This window comes from Ambystoma mexicanum, chromosome 14, assembly GCF_040938575.1.
Source record: "Ambystoma mexicanum isolate Mex_15411 chromosome 14, UKY_AmexF1_1, whole genome shotgun sequence".
NCBI classification, from domain to species: Eukaryota; Metazoa; Chordata; class Amphibia; order Caudata; family Ambystomatidae; genus Ambystoma; species Ambystoma mexicanum.
The window spans coordinates 178,119,977-178,143,681 of NC_090940.1; the positions used below are offsets into that span (position 1 = coordinate 178,119,977).

At 46.5% G+C, this 23,705-nt stretch overlaps 1 protein-coding gene across 1 annotated transcript in view; it reads right to left on the minus strand.

Annotated features, from left to right (window-relative positions):
- TTC9 (tetratricopeptide repeat domain 9) overlaps window positions 1-23,705 on the minus strand; it is a 347,749-nt gene that overhangs the window by 66,861 nt on the left and 257,183 nt on the right. Inside the window, exon 2 of the mRNA XM_069638860.1 lies at window positions 11,651-11,833. Within this exon, the coding sequence (XP_069494961.1) occupies window positions 11,651-11,833 (183 nt within the window). The remainder of the gene's footprint in view (window positions 1-11,650; window positions 11,834-23,705) is intronic.

Below are 23,705 nucleotides of genomic sequence, written 5' to 3' on the forward strand. Positions count from 1 at the left end.
CAAACACCTCCAAACCAATAATAGTAGTCTCAACTTAATCGTTGTTTACAGACCACCATCCACCATGCCTGACTTTAATGAAGAAATAACTCACCAGCTCAATATGATCAAAGGCCCCAACACCGCCACTCTATTCCTAGGAGATCTCAACCGGTGGCAGGGTGACCCCAAAGACAGAGAGGCCATTAAATTGGAGAAACTACTGAACAACATCGACTACCAAGTGATGAACACCGATCCCACCATGGACAATGGTCATTTACTGGACTGGGTTGTTCCAACAACCTCATATCCCAAGACTACAAAACTGACCCATGCATATGGTCGGACCACTACAGTGTGACCTTCCATATTTCTCCTCCTACTCAAAAACCCAAACATCCCAACCTCTGTATTAAAAGAATCACAGCAGAATTTTAAAAACATCAGCAAAGAACATCTGATGCAATGTCTTGATATGTTTGAAACAGAGGGAAATAACAAAGACACATGTGAGGCCACCCTATCTAACCTACTTAGCCACCTACAGGCCCTAGTGGACCTAGAAGCCCCGCTCTTAATCAAAACCATTAGACCAAAAGAAAAAAAACAAGAGTGGTTCACAGAGGAACTCCTTGAACAGAAAAAACATAAAGGAAAAAGGGAAAATGAGTGGAGAAAAAAACCCACGCAGGACAATAAAACACTCTGGAAAACAAGTGAGAAAACCTATAAAGATATGATAATTGAGGCAAAGAAGAACTACTATGATAAACAGATCTCAGCGGCAGCTAACTCCACCAGCAAACTCTTCAATATATTGAAATCAGTCGATAAACCAAAAGGCATCACCCCCATCTTCTCTCCCACCCAAGAAGAATGTGATGCAACCCAGATAGCGTTTTTTAACAAAATCTATAAGGCCAGGGACATTATAGCTAAATCCCAAGCGGCCACCATGCTACCTACCCAAGATATACCTGAGGAACTCACCCACCAGACGGCCCAATTTAGGTTCAAGCCCATCACTGCCAATGACATGATAAAAGCCCTGGCATCCATGAAACCCACCACCTGGGCCGAAAACGTACTCCCGGCTAACATCATTCTAGACCATCCTGACATCTTTGCACCAGCTTTAACCAAAGTGATCAATTCATCTTTCCGTGATCAAATCATGCCTAAAAGTATAAAAAAGGTAGCAGTCACACCTCTAGTAAAAGAAACTAATCTTGACCAAAGGGACCCAAGCAATCTAAGACCCATAACCAACTGCAACTTCATACTCAAAATCATGGACAAGATTGCCACTACGCAGCTCCAAGACCATGTAGAAAGCTTGGAACTCCTTCACCACCAACAGTCTGGTTTTCGACCAGCGCATAGCACAGAAACAGCTATGCTGGATCTACAGACTAAGATGCTCAACATCATTGATCAGGGGAAAGCAGGCCTGCTCGTACTCTTGGACCTGAGCGCTGCCTTCGACCTATTAGATCACAATTTACTCAAGACAGCTTTTAAAAAAAACAGCAAACTGCTCAGATGAAGCAATAAGCTGGATCATGTCTTTCCTCCAAAACAGAACTTCTAGAGTACATTGGGGAAACCTATTCTCAATAGAAAAAGAAATCACCTGCGGAGTTCCACAGGGCACTAGCATGTTCCCACTCCTTTTTAACCTATACCTAAGGTTTCTCTGTATAGTCCTCGATAACATCAACACGTTCTTTACCAATTACATCGATGACACTTAGCTGGTAATTGAACTAAGTGGAGACCATCAAAAAGATAATGAAAAACTAAGCATGGGTACAACGCGGTAGAGCAATGGATGGACCAAAACTGGATGTGCCTAAACGGCAACAAAACAGAGTTTATGGTCTTCGGTTCCAATCTAGTCAGATCTAAGCTCCATCCCGCATACAACACCTTTACCATAAAAGATACCCAAATTCAGGTTCTAAACAAAGTCAACACCCTTGGGATGATGTTAGAAGAGTCCCTTGGATCAGATGCCCAAACCCTCTATGTTAAAAAAAACGTGCTCATACCACCTGCGCTTGCTAAAAGCCATAAAACCATACCTATCTGAAGAAAATAGCGCCACGATTGCAAGAGCTACCATCTTATCTCGCCTGGACTACGGCAATGCGCTAATTCTAGGATCTAACAAAAATTGCTACCATAGCTACCAAGTTCTACAAAACAATGTTGTGATAATCATCAAGCAAAAACCCCGGAATCAACACATCAGCGAAGCCAGGAAAGAATTACACTGGCTAAAAATTGAAGAAAGAGTTCAATTCAAGTCCCTCACGCTCACACATAGATGTATTTTTGGTAAAGCCCCTGCATACCTGAAAACCAAAGTCATTCCATACAAGCACGCCAGAAAGCTAGGATCAGCCGAACAAGGAGTGATTGTGGTGGCTCCTTTCAGACGTAAAAACGGGGCAGGTAAATCCTTCCCCATATCTGTAGCAGGATTATGGAACAACCTCCCAGGCCAGCTAAGGATGGAAGCTAACTATCAACGCTTCCGTAAACTACTGAAAACTCACATCTTCAAGTAATACACATAATATAATCCGCCCACCTATCCATGTAGACCAAATGCCTCATGCTACCTGTACTGTATCTGTCATTTGTCCTCTGTGTTCATGTCTCTGCTCCTCGAAGTTTGAGAGCTACCGCCGCAATACAAATTAAATAAATAAATAAACAAAATGCCATCTTTTTTTAGTCCAGGTTCTCCCCTTGTTGTGATATTGAAACTACCCCGTGTAATAGGGAGACCGAGCCGGATCCTTCTCATCCTTTGAGCAGCCTTTGATGCCTTTCGATCACAACACATGCCGATCTGCAAGGTTGGGGAGGGGAGCTTCAATTGTTTTAAAATCCTTTTTGGTCAATTGCACCCCCGGGTTAAAAGTACCATCCCACTTCCTTGCTATAACCAATATTACCAGTGTATGCATCAATGTTTGGTCCATTGTCAAATGTAGGGGGCTTTACCACCCGTTAATGTCCCAGGGCCTTCATTAAAGGGCCAAGCCCCAGCGCTATTACTGGGAGGTTAAGAAACCCACCAAAGTGGTTCTAGCTATTAGCACCCCGACCTGTTTTATGGGGTGCCCATAGCTTATTCAGTACGTTATGAAACAGCACATTGGGCATTTTAGAAGGTAAAACATCTCCACAGCGGCCACTGGGAAAAATGATGAAGGCAACTACTCCTAGTCCCTTGTCCATTTCTATGGCAGCCATCTGAGAAGAGGGGGCGGCAGGGGAGTGAAGCGGTGGCACAAAGATGGTCTGAGGTGAGGGGGCGGTTGCATTTGAGAGGATAGTGATGTGAGCAGAGGGCTGCAGTGAGATACAGTGGGAAAGAGCAGGGGAGACTGCGGGAGGTAGCTGAGCTGTGAGCACCATCAGAGGCCTCGGAAAGTGGCCCCATGCATTGAGGTATGGTCTGCATTCTGCACCTTCTGACTGGCCGAGGGCTGAAGCAATGTCCCTACCTGCGTGCTAATTGACACATAGGATGAAAGCGAACACATAAGTGCCAACTAAACAATACCCATATTTAGCCTCCAGAAAGGGACTGATGGCTGGGGACAACTCAGGAGCAGCCTCATCGATGGCCAGACATGTAGATAGAGACAATTTTCATAGGTAAGAGAAAGAAGTCATACTACTAGTATATGGTGACCCCACCTTCCTACCATTCAACTTGTCATCCTCCACAGGCCTACTCTCCTCCACATGAAAGGTTGACCAGTTATTTGTAGTTCGATACACAGTCCTCTCCAATCAACAATTGGTCAAAGCGGTCACAAACACCTATTCTGCTATTTGCGCCTCTTCTGTGGAATCTATCTTCTACTCTATGTTTTCACTAGGGGCCCTAGTCAACTCTGTAGTGTGTTATGTTGCTAGTGTGCCTTTGTATAGTGCCTAATCAGCACTGCAGTAGTTTCAGAGTGTGTACCATGGTCTGTAAAATTGGTGTATTGTGGTCCCGCCAGGGGTGACCAGACCTTAGTCTGCTGGAAGGCACGTGAATAAGGAACGAGGGTGGGAAACTGCAGAAAAGAAGTTTCAACCAGAGGGAGGGCATTCGGAATTGGTAGAGATGTGTTAGTCCCAAATTAATGAAAGAAAATGTGCAATCAAAGCCCACCTGGACAACAGATTATGGGACATACTTGTACGGGAAAGTACGGACAGCAGCCCATCTAACTGAACAGATCATATGAAAGGACAAGTACAATCGGCCTAATCTAAACGCAGAGATATGATGCTAACAGTACTGAATATTGCTATTGTTTTTCACAGGGTACGAAGGGATCCAAAGAGCCACGTTATTACCAGTGTTGAGGGAGGTTAACATTCGTCAACATAGAGCTGCCAATCTGTTTCTTTTGAGTGCTGACTCTGTTCAGGTTGCTTGGGCCTTACTCTCCTTCTTGAAAAGAGCAACGTATTTTAGAAAGTGATTATTGAAGCTACAAGGTGAATAATGCAGTGAGTTTTATTTTGGATTGTAATGGGAATGGGAGTTATATGCTGTAGACTGTGTTTTTATGGCACGTGTAGCAAAGAATCAGTGAATTAGATTTTATGTGGATTGTTTTATCAGAGTCTATATGATATCATTATGTGGGTTTCGGTGATGAATGTAAATTTATGGGACGGGCTTTTTTTACCAACTATCAAGTGTGATCATTGTTGTGTATGTTTTATGTGTGCTTTATGGATTTTTTTTATCTGAAATAAAAAAACATTGACTGACTGAATATTGGATAATAAAGTCTATGAGGTTAGAAGGATATGTTGAGAGAATGTGCCATTAAGAGTATAGAAGTCTTGATGAAGACCTAGAGGTTGAAACATGTGTCGACTAGTAATCTCTATGGGCACACAATTGAGAGTAATAAATTAGTAATCTTTATGGACATACAATCAAGTGTTAACTTTCATGATAAGTAGCTTGGCTGTTACAGAGCTACTGCATCTCTTGCACTGAATTAATTAATCACCATTTGGAAATAAATTCCAATATTACATATTTTGGAGTGCCGCAATCCCTACAGTTGATGTGATTTTCTAGTTTTACAATAGGTGTAGGGTAACACCTATATCAACTGGGGTTGCAGCCTTCCTATATAATATTAGAAGATACCAAAGCACATGCACACACTTATATTACCCTTAAGGTGTTTGTGTCCTAAAAGATGTGCTCTGAGTTCTAGTGGAAGGCTCTGCAATGATTAAGGGTTCTGGTAAAGTACAGATTGTGTTTCCAAGGCAGCTTTGGGGAGTATAACAAATGGTTTAGTGCTAGATGAGTGAGGGGCTCAAACTGAAGCAAGAGGTCTACATTGAAAACACTCTGGTTTTTACAACTCAATACAAAACACGCTATACATGCACGCATGTAGTTTCCTTCTATAGCGTGCAGCACTGTCATACATGCCCCTTTAATGTGCTGCAGGTGAAGAATAGGAGGGGAAGATGAGTGGAAGATAGGAAAAGAAACAGGTCCGATAGCTTATTAGATTTTAGTTAGTGAGCCCATAGAGAGAGGGGGCCAGGGGTTCATTCCCCTCCCTCATCTCACACGCTGTCAGCAGATAGGCCCTTCTGGTCCTCTGGCTCTCTCCCTGATTCAGACATGCCAACATTCTGAAGCCCCCGAGAAGGAGACTTCCCCACAGAAATCTGGAAAGTGCAATTTTCCTACAAGATTACATTGGCGATATATAGTTATTTTATGCCTAAATCGGGAGGGTTGGCATGTATGTTGATGGATCACTTACTCGGGAGAGCCAGAGCTCAAGTGAGTTAATGCTGAGGACACTGCCAGGTGCACACCCTTTCAGGTTCCCTCGGCAGACAGGGCTTTTAGGATGACACGGACGCCAGTGTTCGATGGAGATCCTTCTCCACCTGCATTCTAAGCAGCGCTGGACGATTGGGCCGGCTCTGATCTGGCACCAGATGTGTAGCCAGATCTCTGGATCCAGCCAGAGTCAGTGCTGGAGGAAAAAAAAAAACGCCCATGAGTAAACTAACTTCCTCTGGTGACCCTGTGCAAGGGGTCACAAGAGGAAGTTACAGTCCTCAGCCACGGCCCGGTTTATTTATTTATTTGTGCAATGTTTGTCGGATACATGGACCCACATTATTTATTTATGCAATATTTGTCGTATACCTGTATCCGGCAAACATTGAATAAATAAATAAATAGACAGGTATCCGACAAACATTGCATGAATAAATAAATTATCCGGGTCCATGTCCACCTGATGCAGCCACCCAACTGCTTTCAGAGGGGAGCTGCAGGAGCTGTGCCGGGTGTGGTTCAAGTAAAAGGAAACGTTGCTTATGGCGAACAGAAATCACCCTGTCTGAATAGTACCAAAGGGGGAGTTTTAATAAAATGGGATGCAAATTGTGCATTTTAAAGAATACTTACTCAGCAACGCTGGTCAAAACTACTATCCACATATTGAAGTAACTCCTCACCAGTGCCATGGAAGTGGTTTAAAGTGGAATTGATATATAGTTTAGAAAAGAAGCAGCATGAAAGAAATAGCGCCGTTTGAAACTATTATTTTCGACATTTCCTTTGATCGAAGGTCAACTGCCAAGTCCACCTCCCTAAACCTTGCCTCCTCGGGCAGCGCACCCCCAAACTCTGCCCCCACCCTGGCCCTTGTGGGATCGTCCACCAATTATTTTCCATTTCCACCACTGATTCTAAGGGACAGGCAGTGACACTATCCTAAACCAGGGCGTCCCTGTACTGAAGCACACCTAGTTACCACACCAATCTACTGCCAATAACCAGATGCCATAGCTGTCTACCTTTTGTGTCCCCAGGGCAAGGGAAAACACCCAATAAGTTTTTCAGGTTGTAAAGGGCTTGGCGTGTGAATAAACTGATTGCAGGGCACTAGACACCCACCAAAAGCGTGTGAGTTGAGAGGTACGCAAGATGCCCAAGTTATGCCTGCCATTGTCTCTGCCCGGTTATGTGCAAGTGTCATGTGTGAGATACTTTCAGGTGCACAATTCTAGCCTATATATCACCCTCACCAGGCATTTGCTTAGATTAGAACTGGACCTTATGATAGTATCGGACATGACTTCATACTCGATCACATATACCACACTTTATAGACCTGAAACTTTACACTTCTGTCCCTATAGAGAGCACAGGCGCCTTCCTGGAGTCTCTCTTCCTCCCTAAACTCATAGCTCTCAACTCACCCGCTTTTGGCGGGTGTCACCCGCCAAAGCATCTACACACCCGCCCACCCGCCAGCTCATCTGTTTCACCCGCCTTGGCAAAGGTGGGAGCTACGATTCATATTTTTGCCGGGACCCGATTTCGAGATCCCGAAATCGGGTCCCGGGCCGACTCTTCCTGCGCGAATGGAGGCGTGAAAAGCAAGTGTCATGCTTTTCACGCCCCCATTTCCTCCCCCTTCCCCTCCCTGGCGCTCTCCTCCAATGAGAGGATTGTGCCTGGGAGCATTCCTCCCCACCCCCCTCCCGTAAAAGGTCAGCGACATAGAAGTAGGACTGCCGTTTCATGTTTTTACGGCAGTCCTACTTTTATGTTTATGGCCTTTCTGGGTTTTCACCCGCCTTGGTATCAAAAAAGGTTGAGAGGTATGTAAACTAGTACCTCAAAAAGGGCAGTGATGAAGCTGAGGGTAGGGTGTGCAAAACAGACAGCGTGGGCTTGGAAAAACTAGCTGGAAACAAACAGCTTTCGCCCAGTCGCATAAACACATATTATAAATATAACATATATTCACATTTGTTGTGTTTATTGCGATTATTATTGTGAATACTTCATTCACTACCAATCACCTTGATGAAACTTGAAGAGCCGGCACGTCCGAGTCATCAAGTAGGATGAGTGTTATTTGTGTAGACGTGTGCGGCAGGAGAAGTAATCCCCCGCCCCAGCACGCCAGGACACGTTGAGGGAACGGGTCAGCCATTCCAGCGTAATTAGAAAATTCCACAGCACGTTCCCTGCGTCTGGTGACGAGGGCGTGCCAAGACTCGCGCGGCGCTCCAGGAAGCGGAAATGCGTTCCCCGAGTCCTGCGCTCGCGGCACAGCGCCGCTCAGGTGTGGCGGCCAAGCTGTCAGTGGCACTTATCGCCCGCGCGCTTGTGGAGATAACACGACGTTCCAGTGAGGGAGATAATGTGGGGGCATGAACAGAGAAAGCACACCGACTCCTCCTGCTATGCACACACTTCCAGAACTTCACCCCAAGCCCTTCCCAAAGTGCAAGAAAAGACACGTTTGGACACATGCAGAGAATGGACTGTAAGGCCTGTGGTGGGCACACTCCTAGGGCACAGAAAGATCTAAAAAGAGTCATTCATACATGTGTGCTGCCACTGTAGCCTTCAAGCTGTCCAACGCGTACAATTGGATGACACCTGTTTGGGTACGCTTTATAAAAGGATGGTATTTTTCATGTGTACTATTTGACACAGAATTAAGCTTGTGATTTAACACCTAATGTTTATAACAATGCCATTTATCGGTGAATATTTTTCAATTTAGACCACACACAAGGCAGTATCCATTGGCAGCAAATGGTGCGGCACGGCTGTGTAGTCTGCAGAAAGGCGTGGGAACGTGCAAGTGAACGAGGAGGTTTAATAGCGCTGCTGTGCTTACTTTTTTTGCATGCCTGCCGGTTATGCGTTTGTGTTGGTGTGCCACCCTAAGGGACCTCATCAGGGCACCCCTATGAAAAATGTCTGGGGGCGCCAATGATGCGCAGTCATGTTTTGCATCACAGCTTTATCCAGAAACGTCACGATTTACAGGAGGAGAATTTTAGGTCTAAAAAAAAAAATTTGCACATGAGATGCTCAGACTCAGCCTGTGCCCAAATCTGCTCTGACACAGACATGCCAGCTCCAGCTTCCTGTGCCCAAAAGGAACACCTCGGGCATGCGCAAACTGAACACCTCGGGCATGCGCAAACTGAACACCTCGGGCATGCGCAAGCTGAACCCCTCGGGCATGCGCAAACTGAACCCCTCGGGCATGCGCAATCTGAACCCCTCGGGCATGCGCAAGCTGAACACCTCGGGCATGCGCAAACTGAACACCTCGGGCATGCGCAAACTGAACACCTCGGGCATGCGCAAGCTGAACACCTCGGGCATGCGCAAGCTGAACACCACCTTGGGCATGCGCAAACTGAACACCTCGGGCATGTGCAAGCTGAACACCTCGGGCATGCGCAAGCTGAACACCTTGGGCACGCGCAAACTGAACACCTCGGGCATGCGCAAGCTGAACACCTCGGACATGCGCAAACTGAACACTCGGGCATGCGCAAACTGAACACTCGGGCATGCGCAAACTGAACACCTCGGGCATGCGCAAACTGAACACTCGGGCATGCGCAAACTGAACACCTCGGGCATGCGCAAACTGAACACCTCGGGCATGCGCAAGCTGAACCCCTCGGGCATGCGCAAACTGAACACTCGGGCATGCGCAAACTGAACACCTCGGGCATGCGCAAACTGAACACCACCTCGGGCATGCGCAAACTGAACACCTCAGGCATGCGCAAGCTGAACCCCTCGGGCATGCGCAAACTGAACCCCTCGGGCATGCGCAAACTGAACCCCTCGGGCATGCGCAAACTGAACACCTCGGGCATGCGCAGGGCATGCGCAAACTGAACACCTCAGGCAAGCTGAACCCCTCGGGCATGCGCAAACTGAACACCTCGGGCATGCGCAAACTGAACACCTTGGGCATGCGCAAACTGAACACCTTGGGCATGCGCAAACTGAACACCTCGGGCATGCGCAAGCTGAACCCTTCGGGCATGCGCAAGCTGAACACCTCGGGCATGCGCAAACTGAACACCTCAGGCATGCGCAAGCTGAACACCTCGGGCATGCGCAAGCTGAACACCTCGGGCATGCGCACACTGAACACCTCGGGCATGCGCAAACTGAACACCTCGGGCATGCGCAAACTGAACCCCTCGGGCATGCGCAAACTGAACACCTCGTGCATGCGCAAACTGAACACCTCGGGCATGCACAAACGGAGTAATTGGTGTAGATGCCTCACACAAGTGGCCAGTTCAAATGCAGCCTGCCTCAAACTGAAGTACACCTTTAAGCCTTGCCACCTGCCTCTAAAACATACTTGCCAACCCTACTGATTCAGGCTGTAGGCTACTTCTTTTTAAGCGTCCTATCGCCTACTGATTTGGGTGACAGATCCTACTGCTTTTTACAGGGGCAGGTCATTTATGTGACTCTAAACCAGGTTGCTTGAAACCGGCCCAGGACAAAGCATGCAACACATTAGTTAGTCTGTATGTGTGGTGGGCGGGTGGGTATGTGATTAGTTTGAGTGATGGGCTCAGAACAATCCAGTGACCTGACAGCTACATGACTCTGCCCTGCAGTCTGGCCCAGACAGGCCTTAGGTGAACCACCAGTGAAGGCAATCGGCAGAGCGTGCCACCATCACACAACATCTGCATATTAGACTGAGGAGGGTTTCAGTCTCCATGTTGTTCAGTGTTCAACCTGCACTGCAGGAATATATATATACTGCCTGGGCTGCTGCTACAGAACAGTGACAAACTTTGCCCTCCAGCTCGTGAGATTATTTTCTGTGAAGTTAGGTAATTGAATTTGGTATTAACTTACCGTTCAAAATTATACATTTTAAACATTTGAGCAACGTTCCGTGTTGCGCTGTTTGATGGTGCATTTTTGAATGCTCCAGTGGTGCCAACAATGTATGTTTTGTATTTCCTGTGATGTAATTGTTCTGCAAAGTATTCTTTTTTAAGCTTGAAAAATCCTACATCTTTTTGGTCACAGAATGTTGGCAAGTATGCTAAAATGAGGGGTCATCTGTGAAGTTACCTTAGTAAGGAACCCGATACTCAAATGTACACCATTATCTCTCACACAAGTGGCCCATCCTTAACTCAAATTCAGATTTTCTGTCCTCTAGCGTGCAATGCTGAAGAGGGATGAATGGAAGATTTTAAATCAATCAGAACCACTGGCAATGCTCAGGGTCTCCCAGCAAACTGTTGTTTTTCAGCATGCGTTGCTATTACAGAAGAAGAAAAATTATACACAAATCAGGATTGGTCCAACAGCAAAACGGTCAGTCCAGCCCGAATTGCTAGATTGCACGCCTTCCGCACTAGACCACACGCAACCCGAGGCATGGTTTAGCCACAGAGCGACACAGCGGTGGATTAGGAACCAAAAGAGGCCCTGGAAATAACTTCCAGAGTGGCACCGTATCACACATTTTCAGAAAGCCCAATCCTTTACCTATGAGAAAATATGGAAATAAAGTAGGTTGCCACATAAAAGAGGTCCAAGGTTCAGGGGCCAACCGGGAAATCTCCAGACTTCTCTATAGGCCAGTCCACCCCTGGAGAGACATCAGTGGGGTGTAGGTTGGGACTCTAAGCACAGCAACGTTTGGGGACACATGTCCCACTCTTGTCTGGCTGCACAACCTTTCCAAACAAATCACCAACCGAGACATGATCTCTCCCAAAACAGTAGGCCTAAAAGTTACAGACAGGTTGTGTAATAATGAATAGGCAGGCTAGGTACCTGCTGGCTGTCTGCTTCTGGCTTCTTTCAGGTAGTCCAGGGCTTTGTCGTAGTCGCCCAGGTGGTAGAACGCTACTCCAGATCGGTAAAGTGCCTTGAAGTTCTCTCCCTCTTTCTTGAGCACTTTCAGGCAGTACTCCTTCACACGCTCATAATTCACCAGCTCGGCTTGAAGCAGACACGCTATGGGAGAGGCAAGAGAGAATACAAGGATTTCAGGACTTAACAATTACTTCAGCTTCGAATAGAAAGTAAACAGCAACCAGTGATATGTAATACGTTACACAAATAGAGAAAAACAATCATGCACGTTGCCAAAATTAGAAAAGAAACCGAACATACTTCACAACAGGGGCGTTTCTAGGTCTGGAAAAGATCTGAGGCTACGCTAATGTCGGGACGGTCAGGACTCGGGGCTAGCGAGCTTTTTGGTTGTACCCCCTGAGCTTCTATCCGGGGCTAAAACCAAAAGACTTGGGGGTATAGCCCCTTAGCCACCGCCCCCCCCCCGCAACACCTCTGCTTCGCAATGCCATAGAATTGTACTGATGGCCAGCAGCAAAGCTGTTCCCCTGTGATGCGAGCTATGGTGAACTTTAATTATTTCTATGTGCATTCATAGACCATGCTCGTGAGCTTTAGCGTGATAGGGAAATGAGAAATAACATTGCATAGAAAAAATCAAGAAACATTGCATGGATCCCAAAAAGTTAAGTGGACAAGGCTCTCTGTCAAAAAACAAAGCCAACTTACTGGCTGGCGACAGAATGAAAAATAAAAACACTTGGCTGCTTTATGCAATGTAGCATTCACTTTACAAACAAAACACTATGGCCATGAAGATTAAAATCTGCTCATTATTTAACACATTTTTGCTGGTCATATCAGTTATAAGCCATGTTGTATGTACTGAATTAGCCATGTGATTAGTGGAGCCACTGTGGTGACATCATGATCCCATGGCTTTGCAGCATTATGTAGCAAATTGAAGACTTGGTCACGAAAGTAAAGGTAAACAACATTTAATTTTGGTGAGTACCTAAAGAATGTCGGAGTTGCTGCTCGCCTGCTCAGGGTTACTGGTGTTGGCTTTCTCTGGAGGAATTGGGGTGATTTTGCACTCCCAGTTCTAGCAGGCAATGCATTCCTTTAATGCATCTTTTGCTGAATGCTTCAGGAGTTCCGATTCCTAGTTCCAGTATGCGTTGTATCTTTGCCAATGTGACTTTCTCAAAGTCATCTAGAAACTCACAGTCCAAATTCCATAAGGGAGCATGTCTTCTCAATGTGTCTTCCTCAATGCATTGGACCATTGGAATTGCCTCCAGGCCTTCAACCCATCTCCTCATATCACTCTTGCCTGAGGCGGCCATCCTTGCCCTGTCACTCTTGTAGAGGAAATCAAACTCTGTACTTCAATCTTGGGTGAAGTTAGTTAGGTAAATCTTGAATAGCATCGTTGTGTGGTGAAAACAGAGGTGGACAGCACATGATCTCAAAGCAATCCCGGAGGTGTGTTGCCAACGCTCCCACTACAACAATTTGTATAGGTTTTCTAATGCATTGATTGTAATGCAACCAAAGGAATATGTTGTGACTTCCCTGGGGATGATTTTACTCCTTTCAAATAGTACAGTGGCTTTCTATGAGAAGACTGGCAAGCCTTGGTCATCCAAGGTCACTCCTGTTGCCTTCAAGAGATACCAGAGCAGATTCAATATTCAGTAAATTCAATATTCTGTTTAGGTGCACCGTCTCTTATCACTAGTCATTTGAAGAAGTATAACTCGATATATGAACATATTTCTGGCAGGGTAAGTAAGGCTGGAGCTAGCTAGCATGGTAGTAAAATACCACTTCAGTGTGCCAGGATTTGATACTCCACTCTAACACCAAGCATATATAATTCATAATGGAGTCACCTCAAACTACACCAAAACAGTGCATTGAATATATGACCTAGTACTATTAAATCAGATTACTTTTCTCATTTTTAACTTGAATTCACTCAAAATTGCATTTCAATCTACATTCTTTTTAAACCTTCATTACAGCTAACTGCATTTTCCCTTGCTAGCTCCCCCTTACCCATCTTCCCTATCTCACCACACTATTCCCTCCAGTGCCATGTAATAATGTAATTTTGTATATTTGTACAATAGTCCTCTTTAGTTTGAAGCACTTGCCCTAACTGCTGTTTATGTTGCCTTTGAAAGTCATCTGTTCCACACACCACACACGCAGGCACACCAACACACATCTGCAAATGTGTTATTGTAAGTACATTCCGAATTTATTAGTGAAATTGACATCCTTGTTGTTCAAATACAAATAACATAAAAGATCGATTTAGTGATTCATGAGTAGATTGCATTAAAAAGCCAACGCTGCTGCTGACAATACCTTTGATCCATTCACTTTGGCATACAGATGAAAGGGACATCTTGTGCAGGTTCCTGCATTTGAAGCTGCCCCCGCAACATATGGGATCAGCTTCAGGAAACCCATTTACTCTGGGTGGGAATCTAAAACGTCTCACAGGTGGAGAAACTGGCCTCCGCAGGGGGTTGGTCTGGGAACAGGCACTTCAGGGTAAGATGCAGGACAAAAGGAAAGACTTCAGAGAAGATATTTTACAAAGAAGACCCCTTGATGTGGGGTAGACAGGCGGGTCGGGAGGGTGGGGGGGTCCAGGGAATCCAAGAGTCCAGAAACCGAAAGGATAAGACTTTGGTCAGCTTGGTTTTTACTGTACATCATTTCCTTCTCAATGCTCACCTGCCTTTCTGAAAATCAAAGACTCTGGGTATGACATCACAGAGGAGGGAAAATGTAACAGAGACTTGGCCTTTAACAAGAGGCTTGAAAAAGGGCCAATCCTTTGTTGGATTGACAATATGGCGGTGACTCCCCCCATTTGTTGAACCATCTTTAAAAATAATCTTTAAAGAAGAAGGATCAAGACTCCCCATGTGACTCCATCAGTTGCTGCTCTCACCTCCTCTCTGCATTGCTCCCAGTTTGTTGTCCAGTTTGGGTAAAAATGTCATGACTCTCTACAGTGTTTTACTTGACCCTAGCAGCTCAGATCTCTCCTTCGCGTTTTACTCCGCCCTGCTCTCCAGATGAGCCATGGTCAGTTCTGGGATGGCAAACGTTTTTGGTCTCACCCACCACGTGAGAAACCCAGGGACTGTCTGTTACCTGGCCTCTTCCTTTGAATTCTCCATGGCCATTCCTCTTATACCGGCCGGACCACATCCTTTAGATCCAAGTTCCATTCACTTATAATACTCGTAACCAAGACTCCACCATCATAGTTCCGTGGGCTTTTCTTCCAGCTGGGGTGAAGTAGATCAGGTCACCTGACCATTGTCAATGAAGACAGACTCCGGACATGACCTTCCACTGTAAGTAACGGAGGCAGCAGCTTCATCACACTTGATGGGGAGTCACACGCCACTCTCGTCAAGCGAAGCCACAGGAGTGAGTCCAGATGTGTCTACCCAAACAGGACGGAGACCAGGTGTGACCAAATAACTATTGTGCAGAACTGGTACAGGGGCGAGCAGTAGTTTCCAAACCTTATGGTCCACCCAGCAATACTGCTAGCACAGTAGTGATCCGGCCATCAAGGTGAAAACAGCACCAAATTAATGTTATGCTACCTTCGCCTTTTGAGGTAGGATAGGCCAAGGTCAGGCTATAAATTAGGCTGACCGGGCTGACCCCAAAACTACCATTGAGCTACTGACACAAACCAACCTCCCCATTGCTTGTGCTTTGAGCTACACTTGCAGCATTGAAGCATCCCGATGATCCACTCGAGTGGTGAAGTGGACTCCATACCTTCGGGATCAACGTGCTTCATTGAACCAAGACCAAATCGCCTGCATTTTCATCATCTAACCACGATGCGTGCCATTGGAAAAACACTAAGAAGACTAGCTGAAAGCTCAGATTGAGAAATGCTGTGGTCTTGCAGCAGAATTGCCAATGCACCGTGTTCTGCAACAGCATTGCCAATGCACTGTGTTCTCCAGCAGCACTGCCAACGCATCGTGTTCTGCAGCAGCATTGGCAAAGCTCTGTGTTCTGCAGTTGCCAACGAACCGTGTTCTGCAGCAGCATTGGCAACACACTGTGTTCTGCAGAAGCATTGCCAACGCACCGTGTTGTGCTGCAGCATTGCCAACACAGTGTTCTGCAGCAGCATTGCCAATGCACCGTGTTCTGCAGCAGCATTGCCAAGGCACTGGGTTCTGCAGTTGCCAACCCACCGTCTTCTGCAGCAGCATTGGCAATACACTGTGTTCTGCAGCAGCATTGCCAACGCACCGTGTTTTGCTGCAGCATTGCCAACACAGTGTTCTGCAGCAGCATTGCCAATGCACCGTGTTCTGCAGTTGCCAACGTACCATGTTCTTCAGCAGCATTGCCAACACACTGTCGTTCATTGTCAATTTCATGTGAAACGGGATTTTTAACTATTTCCTTTCCTCCACTTGGCCTGATGTTTTCATGAAAACATTCACAACTTGGCAAAATAGCGGCTGAGATGAAGTTGTAATATGTAATTTCGGTCTTCAAAAATGTCCTTTTTCTGGACATGGGATTAATACGGTCACAACGTGCCCTGAATCTGTGCCCACCCAGCAAAGTCTCCAAAGTTCTCCCATTAGGATCCTCAGTGGGTTTATCTGGGCATCCTGGCTTATCCGTCCCTGCCACTGCTTTGCCGCTTTGAATGCAATTGAAGCAGAAATCCCAACTCCACTGCCTTTCTCATCCCCAGTGGTCCAAGTGCATGAAAAGAAGTAGTGGAACTATGTTCCCTGCTTGCTTGCCCCAGGCACCCCTTTCCATGCGCAATCCAAACCCCCAAACAAACACACTTGCTATTTGAGGGAATGTTCAGTGTGGTGCACTCAAGTGCAAGTTTCAACTTCTTCCTACAGTTTTGTTTTAAAATTGAACAATAACGGAACGGTATACTTCACTCCCAACTGCTCCCGCCCACTTCGACCACTCGACTTACCAAAAGTAACTGCCCTACAGTGACGTTTGGAGGATGAAAAGGCCACCACATCCCTAGACGTGTGGTGGGCAAGTGTACCCACCCTGACTGTATCCCTCCTTACCCTCTATCTCCTGGGCACAGGAGAGAGAGTTGCACAGATAAAAAGGGAGGCTCTATACGTGACCTGAAATAAAGTCCACCCTCCACACTAAGCAGCAGGGATTGCAGTGCTCCCTAACTGCACTGAGGTGGTGGGGTCATGAAACCGGTGTTTGGCTGCGGGTCCCACCACGATAGTGTGTCGAGGATGTGACCATGTCGAGGTAGTGCGTCGCCTGACAGACAGCTGAGCTCACCTAATGCCACTGCACGGTGTAGAGCAGCATGCTTGTACACAGGACTGTGGGTCACAGCAAGGGACCAATTAGTGTGCACGGGCCGGGCACACTATCGGCAGGCACCCGCCTCTCAAGTGGACGGAGACTGGGCGTCAGGGTACAGACAGTGACTGCATCAGTGATGTGCAGAGACTTCCAGCTCAAGGCCATGTTTTGAACTTGGAACCAGGGGTGTTGCTAGGTCTGGAAAAGATCGGGGGCTAAGCTAATGTCAGGATTGGCGGGATTCGGGGATACCTATAGCCTTTTGGTTGTAGTCCTCGAGCTTCTATCCGGGGCTACAACCAAAAGAACCGGGGCTATAGCCCCTTCAGCGCCCCCCCCCCCCACCCCACTAGCAACGCCTCTGCTTGGAACATTGAAAACATGTAATTTAATATCAATGTTTCCACTGGGGTGGAGCCAAGTCAGCCTTGCATCGGGTTGCTCCTTGCCACGTAGTGGTGGGAATGACCTGGTGCAATGAAGCCTTGCATCAGCCAGCTCGCTGCCAAGTAATGATATGATATGATATTCATTTATATCGCGCTCGTACACAAGTGTTTCAGAGCGCGACAAGGCAAGGGAGGGGAACAAGGGAGAACAAAACAGCGATCTTACTAGGCCCAGTGACATTGAGAACGTGCAAGTGCATGGGAAAGGCAAAGGAGACAAGTGCATGGAATGGGAGGGAAGTGAAAAGTATGGAGCAGAGGAGAAACAGATAAATAATAATAAATAAGTAAAAATAAATAAATAATAAAGGCAATCAATGGTGGTAGTTCAGCCAGCAAGTGGCAAGTGCTGTGTGTAAGGCAGAAGACACGGTATGTCTGATAAGTGCAGAAGGAAAAGAAAGGAGTGGGTGGCCCGGAGGCAGTGTATGGAGGGTTTATAGTCATAATGTCGACAACAAAAATGTCGAAAAAAAAAATGTCGACTTTTTTTTTCAATGCTTTTTTTTTCGAAATGGGGGGTTCCCCCCCCAGCCCCCCTTTTTTTTAATTTTTCCCTTTTTTTTTAGTCCCGAACCCCTAAAATAAATATATAATTTAAAAAAACGAAAGTCGACATTTTTTTTTTTGACATTTTTTTGTCGATATTTTTGTCTGTCGACATTTTTTTTTCGACATTATGACTGTCCACCGTATGGAGGGTGGCAGGGTGAGCAGGTACCTGGACCCGGAGGACAGAGGGTGGCCAGGTGCACGGTGCCGAGAGGGAAACAGATCAGCAGGGGAGACAAAGGCAGAAGCAAAGAGGAAGGTCTTGAGGTGCTTCCGGAACTGGAGATGGTTTTCCTCAAGTTTCAGAGTGGTAGGGAGGCTGTTCCAAAGCGAGGCCCCAGCCGAAGAAGACAGATCTACCCCCAGCTCGTTTCTTTGAAAAACAACTGACCCTGAGAGAGAAGTAGAGGAGCACAGAGCTCAAGACAGGAGGTATTTACGGAGGGATAGTTGAAGGTATTTTGGACCCAGGACCCAGAAATCATTGTGGACAATGCAGAGGTTTTTTGAATTTAATCCTTGCATCCACTGGGAGCCAATGAAGGGATTTCAGAGCTGGAGAGATACGACCGCAGGGCTTGAGGCAAAAGGAAAGTCTTGCAGTCCTGTTCTGGATTAGTTGTAAAGGGCGGAGAGTAGAGGCAGGAAGATTTAGAAAGAGGCTGCTACAATAGTCCAACCTGGAGAGAACCAGAGGATGGGAGACAATGAGCTTCTGGGGGAAGGAGAGGAAAGGCAGAGTACCTCAGAGGAGGTGCAGTAGGAAGTTTGGCTTTATGTTGGGAGTGACCTGATAAGGCAGCCTTGCATCGGGCCACTCCTTGCCAAGTAGTGCTGGGAGAGACCAGATGTAAAGAAACCTTACATCAGGTAGCTCAATGCCATGTAATGCTGGGAGTGACCTGATGTAAGGCAGCCTTGCATCGGGTCGCTCCTTGCCACGTAGTGCTGGGAATGACCTGGTGCAATGAAACCTTGCATCTGGCAGCTCACTGCTATGTAATGCTGGGAGTGACCATCAGGCCACTCCCTGCCACATAGTGCTGGGAATTACCTGGTGTAATGAAACCTTGCATCAGGCAACTACCTGCTATGTAATGCTGGGAGTGACCTGATGTAAGGCAGCCTTGCATCGGGTCACTCCTTGCCACGTAGTACTGGGAGAGACAGCATGCAATGAAACCTTGCATCAGGCAGCTCACTGCCATGTAATGCTGGGAGTGAGCATCGGGCCACTCCCTGCCACCTGGTGCTGGGAATTACCTGGTGTAATGAAACCTTGCATCAGGCAACTACCTGCCATGTAATGCTGGGAGTGATCTGATGTAAGGCAGCCTTGCATCGGGTCACTCCTTGCCACGTAGTACTGGGAGAGACAGCATGAAATGAAACCTTACATCAGGCAGCTACCTGCCATGTAATGCTGGGAGTGACCTAATGTAAGGCAGCCTTGCATTGGGTCGCTTCTTGCCACATAGTGTAGGGAGTGACCTGATGCAATTTTTAAAAACATTTTTATTTATTTATTACATTTGATTGTACGGCCAAACCCGGGGATATCAAGGCGTAGGTTACAAGATTACAATAATGCTTTCTGGTTACAGGGCAAAAGATGTCAGGTGATAAAGGACGATGGCATGATGGTTACAGAGAATCATCGCTGACAACAGTGTACACTTGTTAACCAGCAAAACATATGGTTGTAAAAAGAGCTTCTGAGACAGTCAGGTTACAATTTGTTGAATAACCAGGTTTTTAGAAGTTTCTTAAAGAGAGTGTGGGGTGGCTTGTTACTTATGTTCGAGGGGAGTGAGTTCCATATTCTGGGAGCTGCTACAGGGAAGCTAGACACTCCTGTTCTTGAGTGCTTAAATTGGGTGATGAGTAAGTGAGTGCTAGAATTAGATCTGGGAGATCTGGTTGACATTTTACGAGTGAGACATTGGGCCTCATTACGAGGCTGGCGATAATGGTGCCTGTATTACAGGCATGGCTGCCGTCGGTACCCATTTTTTTCTGGCACCCACAAATGGCCAATTACCGGGTCATGCCGAGTTTGGCAGACCCGGTAATTGCCCATTCGCGGGTGCCAGTAATAAGGGACACCTCATCCCCATTCGGCCCCATAGGGCTGAATGGGAATGGGGAAGGTGGTAGCACCGGTACCATTAATAACGGTATCAGTGCTACAGTCCTGTTCTGCTTGCGGGTGCCGGTACGGCCACCAGGTCAGACCTGATGGCTGCAAGGGCACCCACGAGCAGAACTCGTAGTATGGTGGTAGGGTAGCAACGGTGCCGGTAGCTCTACCGGCACCGTTGTTGCCTTACCACCATACTTGTAATGAGGCCCATTGATTCAGATAGGTAGGGGCGTTTTGGGTGATACATTTATGTGTGGTGGTAAGTGTTTTGTGAAGTGAAATTAAACCTTGCATCAAGTCGCTCCTTGCCATGTAGTGTAGTGAAAGAATCAGATGCAAGGTTGAGTCTGGGCAGAGGCCATGCTGAACTGAAACAGTTAAAAGTCACTATCAAAGAGAAGCCCACAGTTGTTAGCTATGGGTGAGGGAGCGAGGAGACAGTACTGGATTATCAATTAGGCCAAGTAGACAGCCGCCTATGGGTCCCACTCCTTTAGGTGTCCTGCGACAACTGATCAGAATAAAGTGATGCAGAAAAAAGTTTTAGGAGATAATTTGCGAGGGGGGGAGTGACATTTCATCTACCTAGGGTCTTCCACAGGGTTTAATCTGGTACTGTGAGGAGATCAGGTGGAAGAGATAGGAGAGAGAAGAGTGGAGTGGATGGCAAGGGAAACAAAAATGACTTTTTTCTTTGAGGGGTTGAGCCTTAAGTAGTGCAGCGCAATCCGGAGGTGGACGGTAGTGTGTGACATGCATGGTATCAAGAGAGACACAGGCACAAGAGATACCAGTTCAAAAACCTTTTATTGCTGTAATACCTAACTTGTCCCATCTCTAATTTGGGTTTTCCGTCAACTGAAGTTTCTAAGGATAGACAAGGTCCGTAAGTCCCAAAACAAAAGCTGTCTGTGCCAATCCTATGCTTGCCCTCACTCTGGAAACAAATGTGGTGCAGGGGTTTCTTAAAAGAAAAATAGTGTTCCAAAAATAAGTATAAAACAAGGTCGGATTCAGCTGGCCTTCTCGTCAGGTTAAACTTTGCCAGTTCAAAAATAGTTCACCTTAAAAGTGCTCCTGGAATCTTCCAGGCAATATCCTTGTAGCTTCAAACTAAATCAGTTCACAAAAGTTCCTAGGTTCGTTTGGACTCCCCTCCTCTGCTCTGTGTCTTTCTCAATTACAGTTGCTGTTGTGTCTAACACATAAGTTTCCGCTTTCATCCTGGGTTTCTGGCACCCTCCTTATCCCAAACTTTTTCCTCTCTTTTCTTATGCTTCTTGCATATTGTCTTTCTCTCACTTTTCATGTCATTCACACTCTGCTCCTTTTCTCTCTTCGTGCTGCTCGCACTTCTTAATTACTTCCTCATATTTTGCGCTGCTTCCACCTTTAACCTCTTTCCTTTCTTTACACTTGTCTCACTTTCACATTTAATTGTGTGCTCTTGCTTGGTGCCACTTGCACAATTTCTTCCTTCTGCTTTTCCATGCCGCTTGCACGGTTGCCTCTCTCTGCTTTTCTTTAGTTCGTGCCGACCACACACTTTCCTTCACTCTCAGTCTCCCGCTCTAGCCTCACACGTGCACTGGGTTTCTTAATGCTCAGAAACTCACCGGTTAGCGCAATACTGTCTGGAAAACTTGCTGGCTTCAAAATTGAGGTCAGGGTCACTCCACATGCCCCTGCCCCTCAGATGCCCCTGGGACCTGTACTCCTCCCAGGAGAAAAAGTATCTGCCTGACCATGGTTCACAGGGCTTAGAACGCGCCAGTCCGGCTCCTTGGAGACACAGCTCCCTCGCCACGCTGCAACCAGCATAGCTCACCGGGTCAGCGTCTCAGCGTCCTGTTCTCCTCTGGACTTCTCGAGGTCTTCCTGCATCAGCTTCCTGGCCTGCAGCTTTCACGGTCCGCAGTCACACCTCGCTCAGACCTCACGGCTGGCTCCCTTTCTCTGGCAAAACTCAACCTTTTAGACTTTGGTCAGTGTTCAATAAAAATCAGGTGTGCATAGTTGCTGTCGAATGCCTGGCTATGCCTGACCTCATTAAAGAGACATGTTGGTAGTGTAGTAGGTCTCTCCATTCATCTTCCTCCTCACAGTACTATAGGGACTTTTCCCATAGGTAATCTTTCTTACTCCCGGATGACTCTTCCTTGTCTCATTATGAGTTGGAAATGGGGAGGGTGGGAACAGGACAGGACTGATAATATCCCAGAAAGGGTGAGGGAGAGTAGGGTGATGTATAGTTGGGAAAGCGAGGATATCATATCTCTCCCTCAGATATTCTCTTCCCAATTCCCAAAGACCCTCCACTCAGGTGATCCTCCCTCGCTTTTCCGCCCCCAGGGTGGGGGCCCAAAAGTGATGGCCCTTCCCTGGTCACCTGAATGGAAGACCACGGGAGTAGGTGAGAGAATACTGTCAGGTTTCTCACAGTAGTTTGAACATTGTTTATACGTTCAGAGATTGCAGCGGTGAAGGAAGGGGGCGGAGAAGATCCGAGCATCATCAGCAAAAAGTTGATAGTAGACTTTGCAGTGGGAGGTCGTATATTCAAGGGTGAAAAGGAGTGGGAATTGCAATGATCCTTGAGGAACACACACTGCGCGGTGTGAGGGGTCAGAAATGAGAGCTGGACACAAGGTTGTCATGTTTTCATACAAAGACATTTATTAAATAAAAATGGGTTAGAAAACGTCTCTCTGACCCTATGTTAAAGAGGAACTTCCCTACCTAAATCCAAAATTAAGGATATGTCTGGATGTCAAATAATGAAATGCCATCCTCGTGTCAAAAAGGTTCTATCCTGGCCCTCACACTACAAAAAAAAAAAGTGCAAGGACATTTCTTCAGCTTGATATTGGCAAAAGGTGCTCACAAGTAAAAATATGCATAGTTCCAACAAAAAAATGTTCTCCAAGGTGGAAGTCCTTGGATCCAGAAGGTGGACCCCTTCCCCTGGATTCTTAAGTAGGATGTCAAATGTCTCTTTTGCTAACAGTTCATTGGTGTCTGGCCTTGATTCGCAATGTTCCTGTTTAGACAAGTTCTGTAACAGTCTTGTTTTAACACAAAGTTCTCCTTGGTTTAGAAAATATTGCCTTTCTTTAATAATTCTGGACGTTTTGCAAATTGCCTGGTATACTCCCCTTCCAGAACTCTTTATGCAATTCCAATTGCCTGGTGTACTCCCCTGCCAGTATTTCACTTGTGGGTTTCACTTGCCTGGTATACTCTCTTGCCAGGACTTCTTATACTTTCAATTACCTGCGGTTTTGCCTTGCCAGGATGTCTCATGCAGTTTAATTGCCTGTGCTTGCCTTGCCAGGACTTCTCATGCTTTTTAATAGCCTTGGACTTTCCTGCCAGGACCTCTCTTGCTTTTCGTAGTTTCTCTGTATCACCAATATTGTATGTATTGCTCTTGGCTTGAAAAATATGCTTGCTAAAAGGTTTGCTCAAGTTTTGCCCCACACTTGCATTTCACACATCCATGTACCTG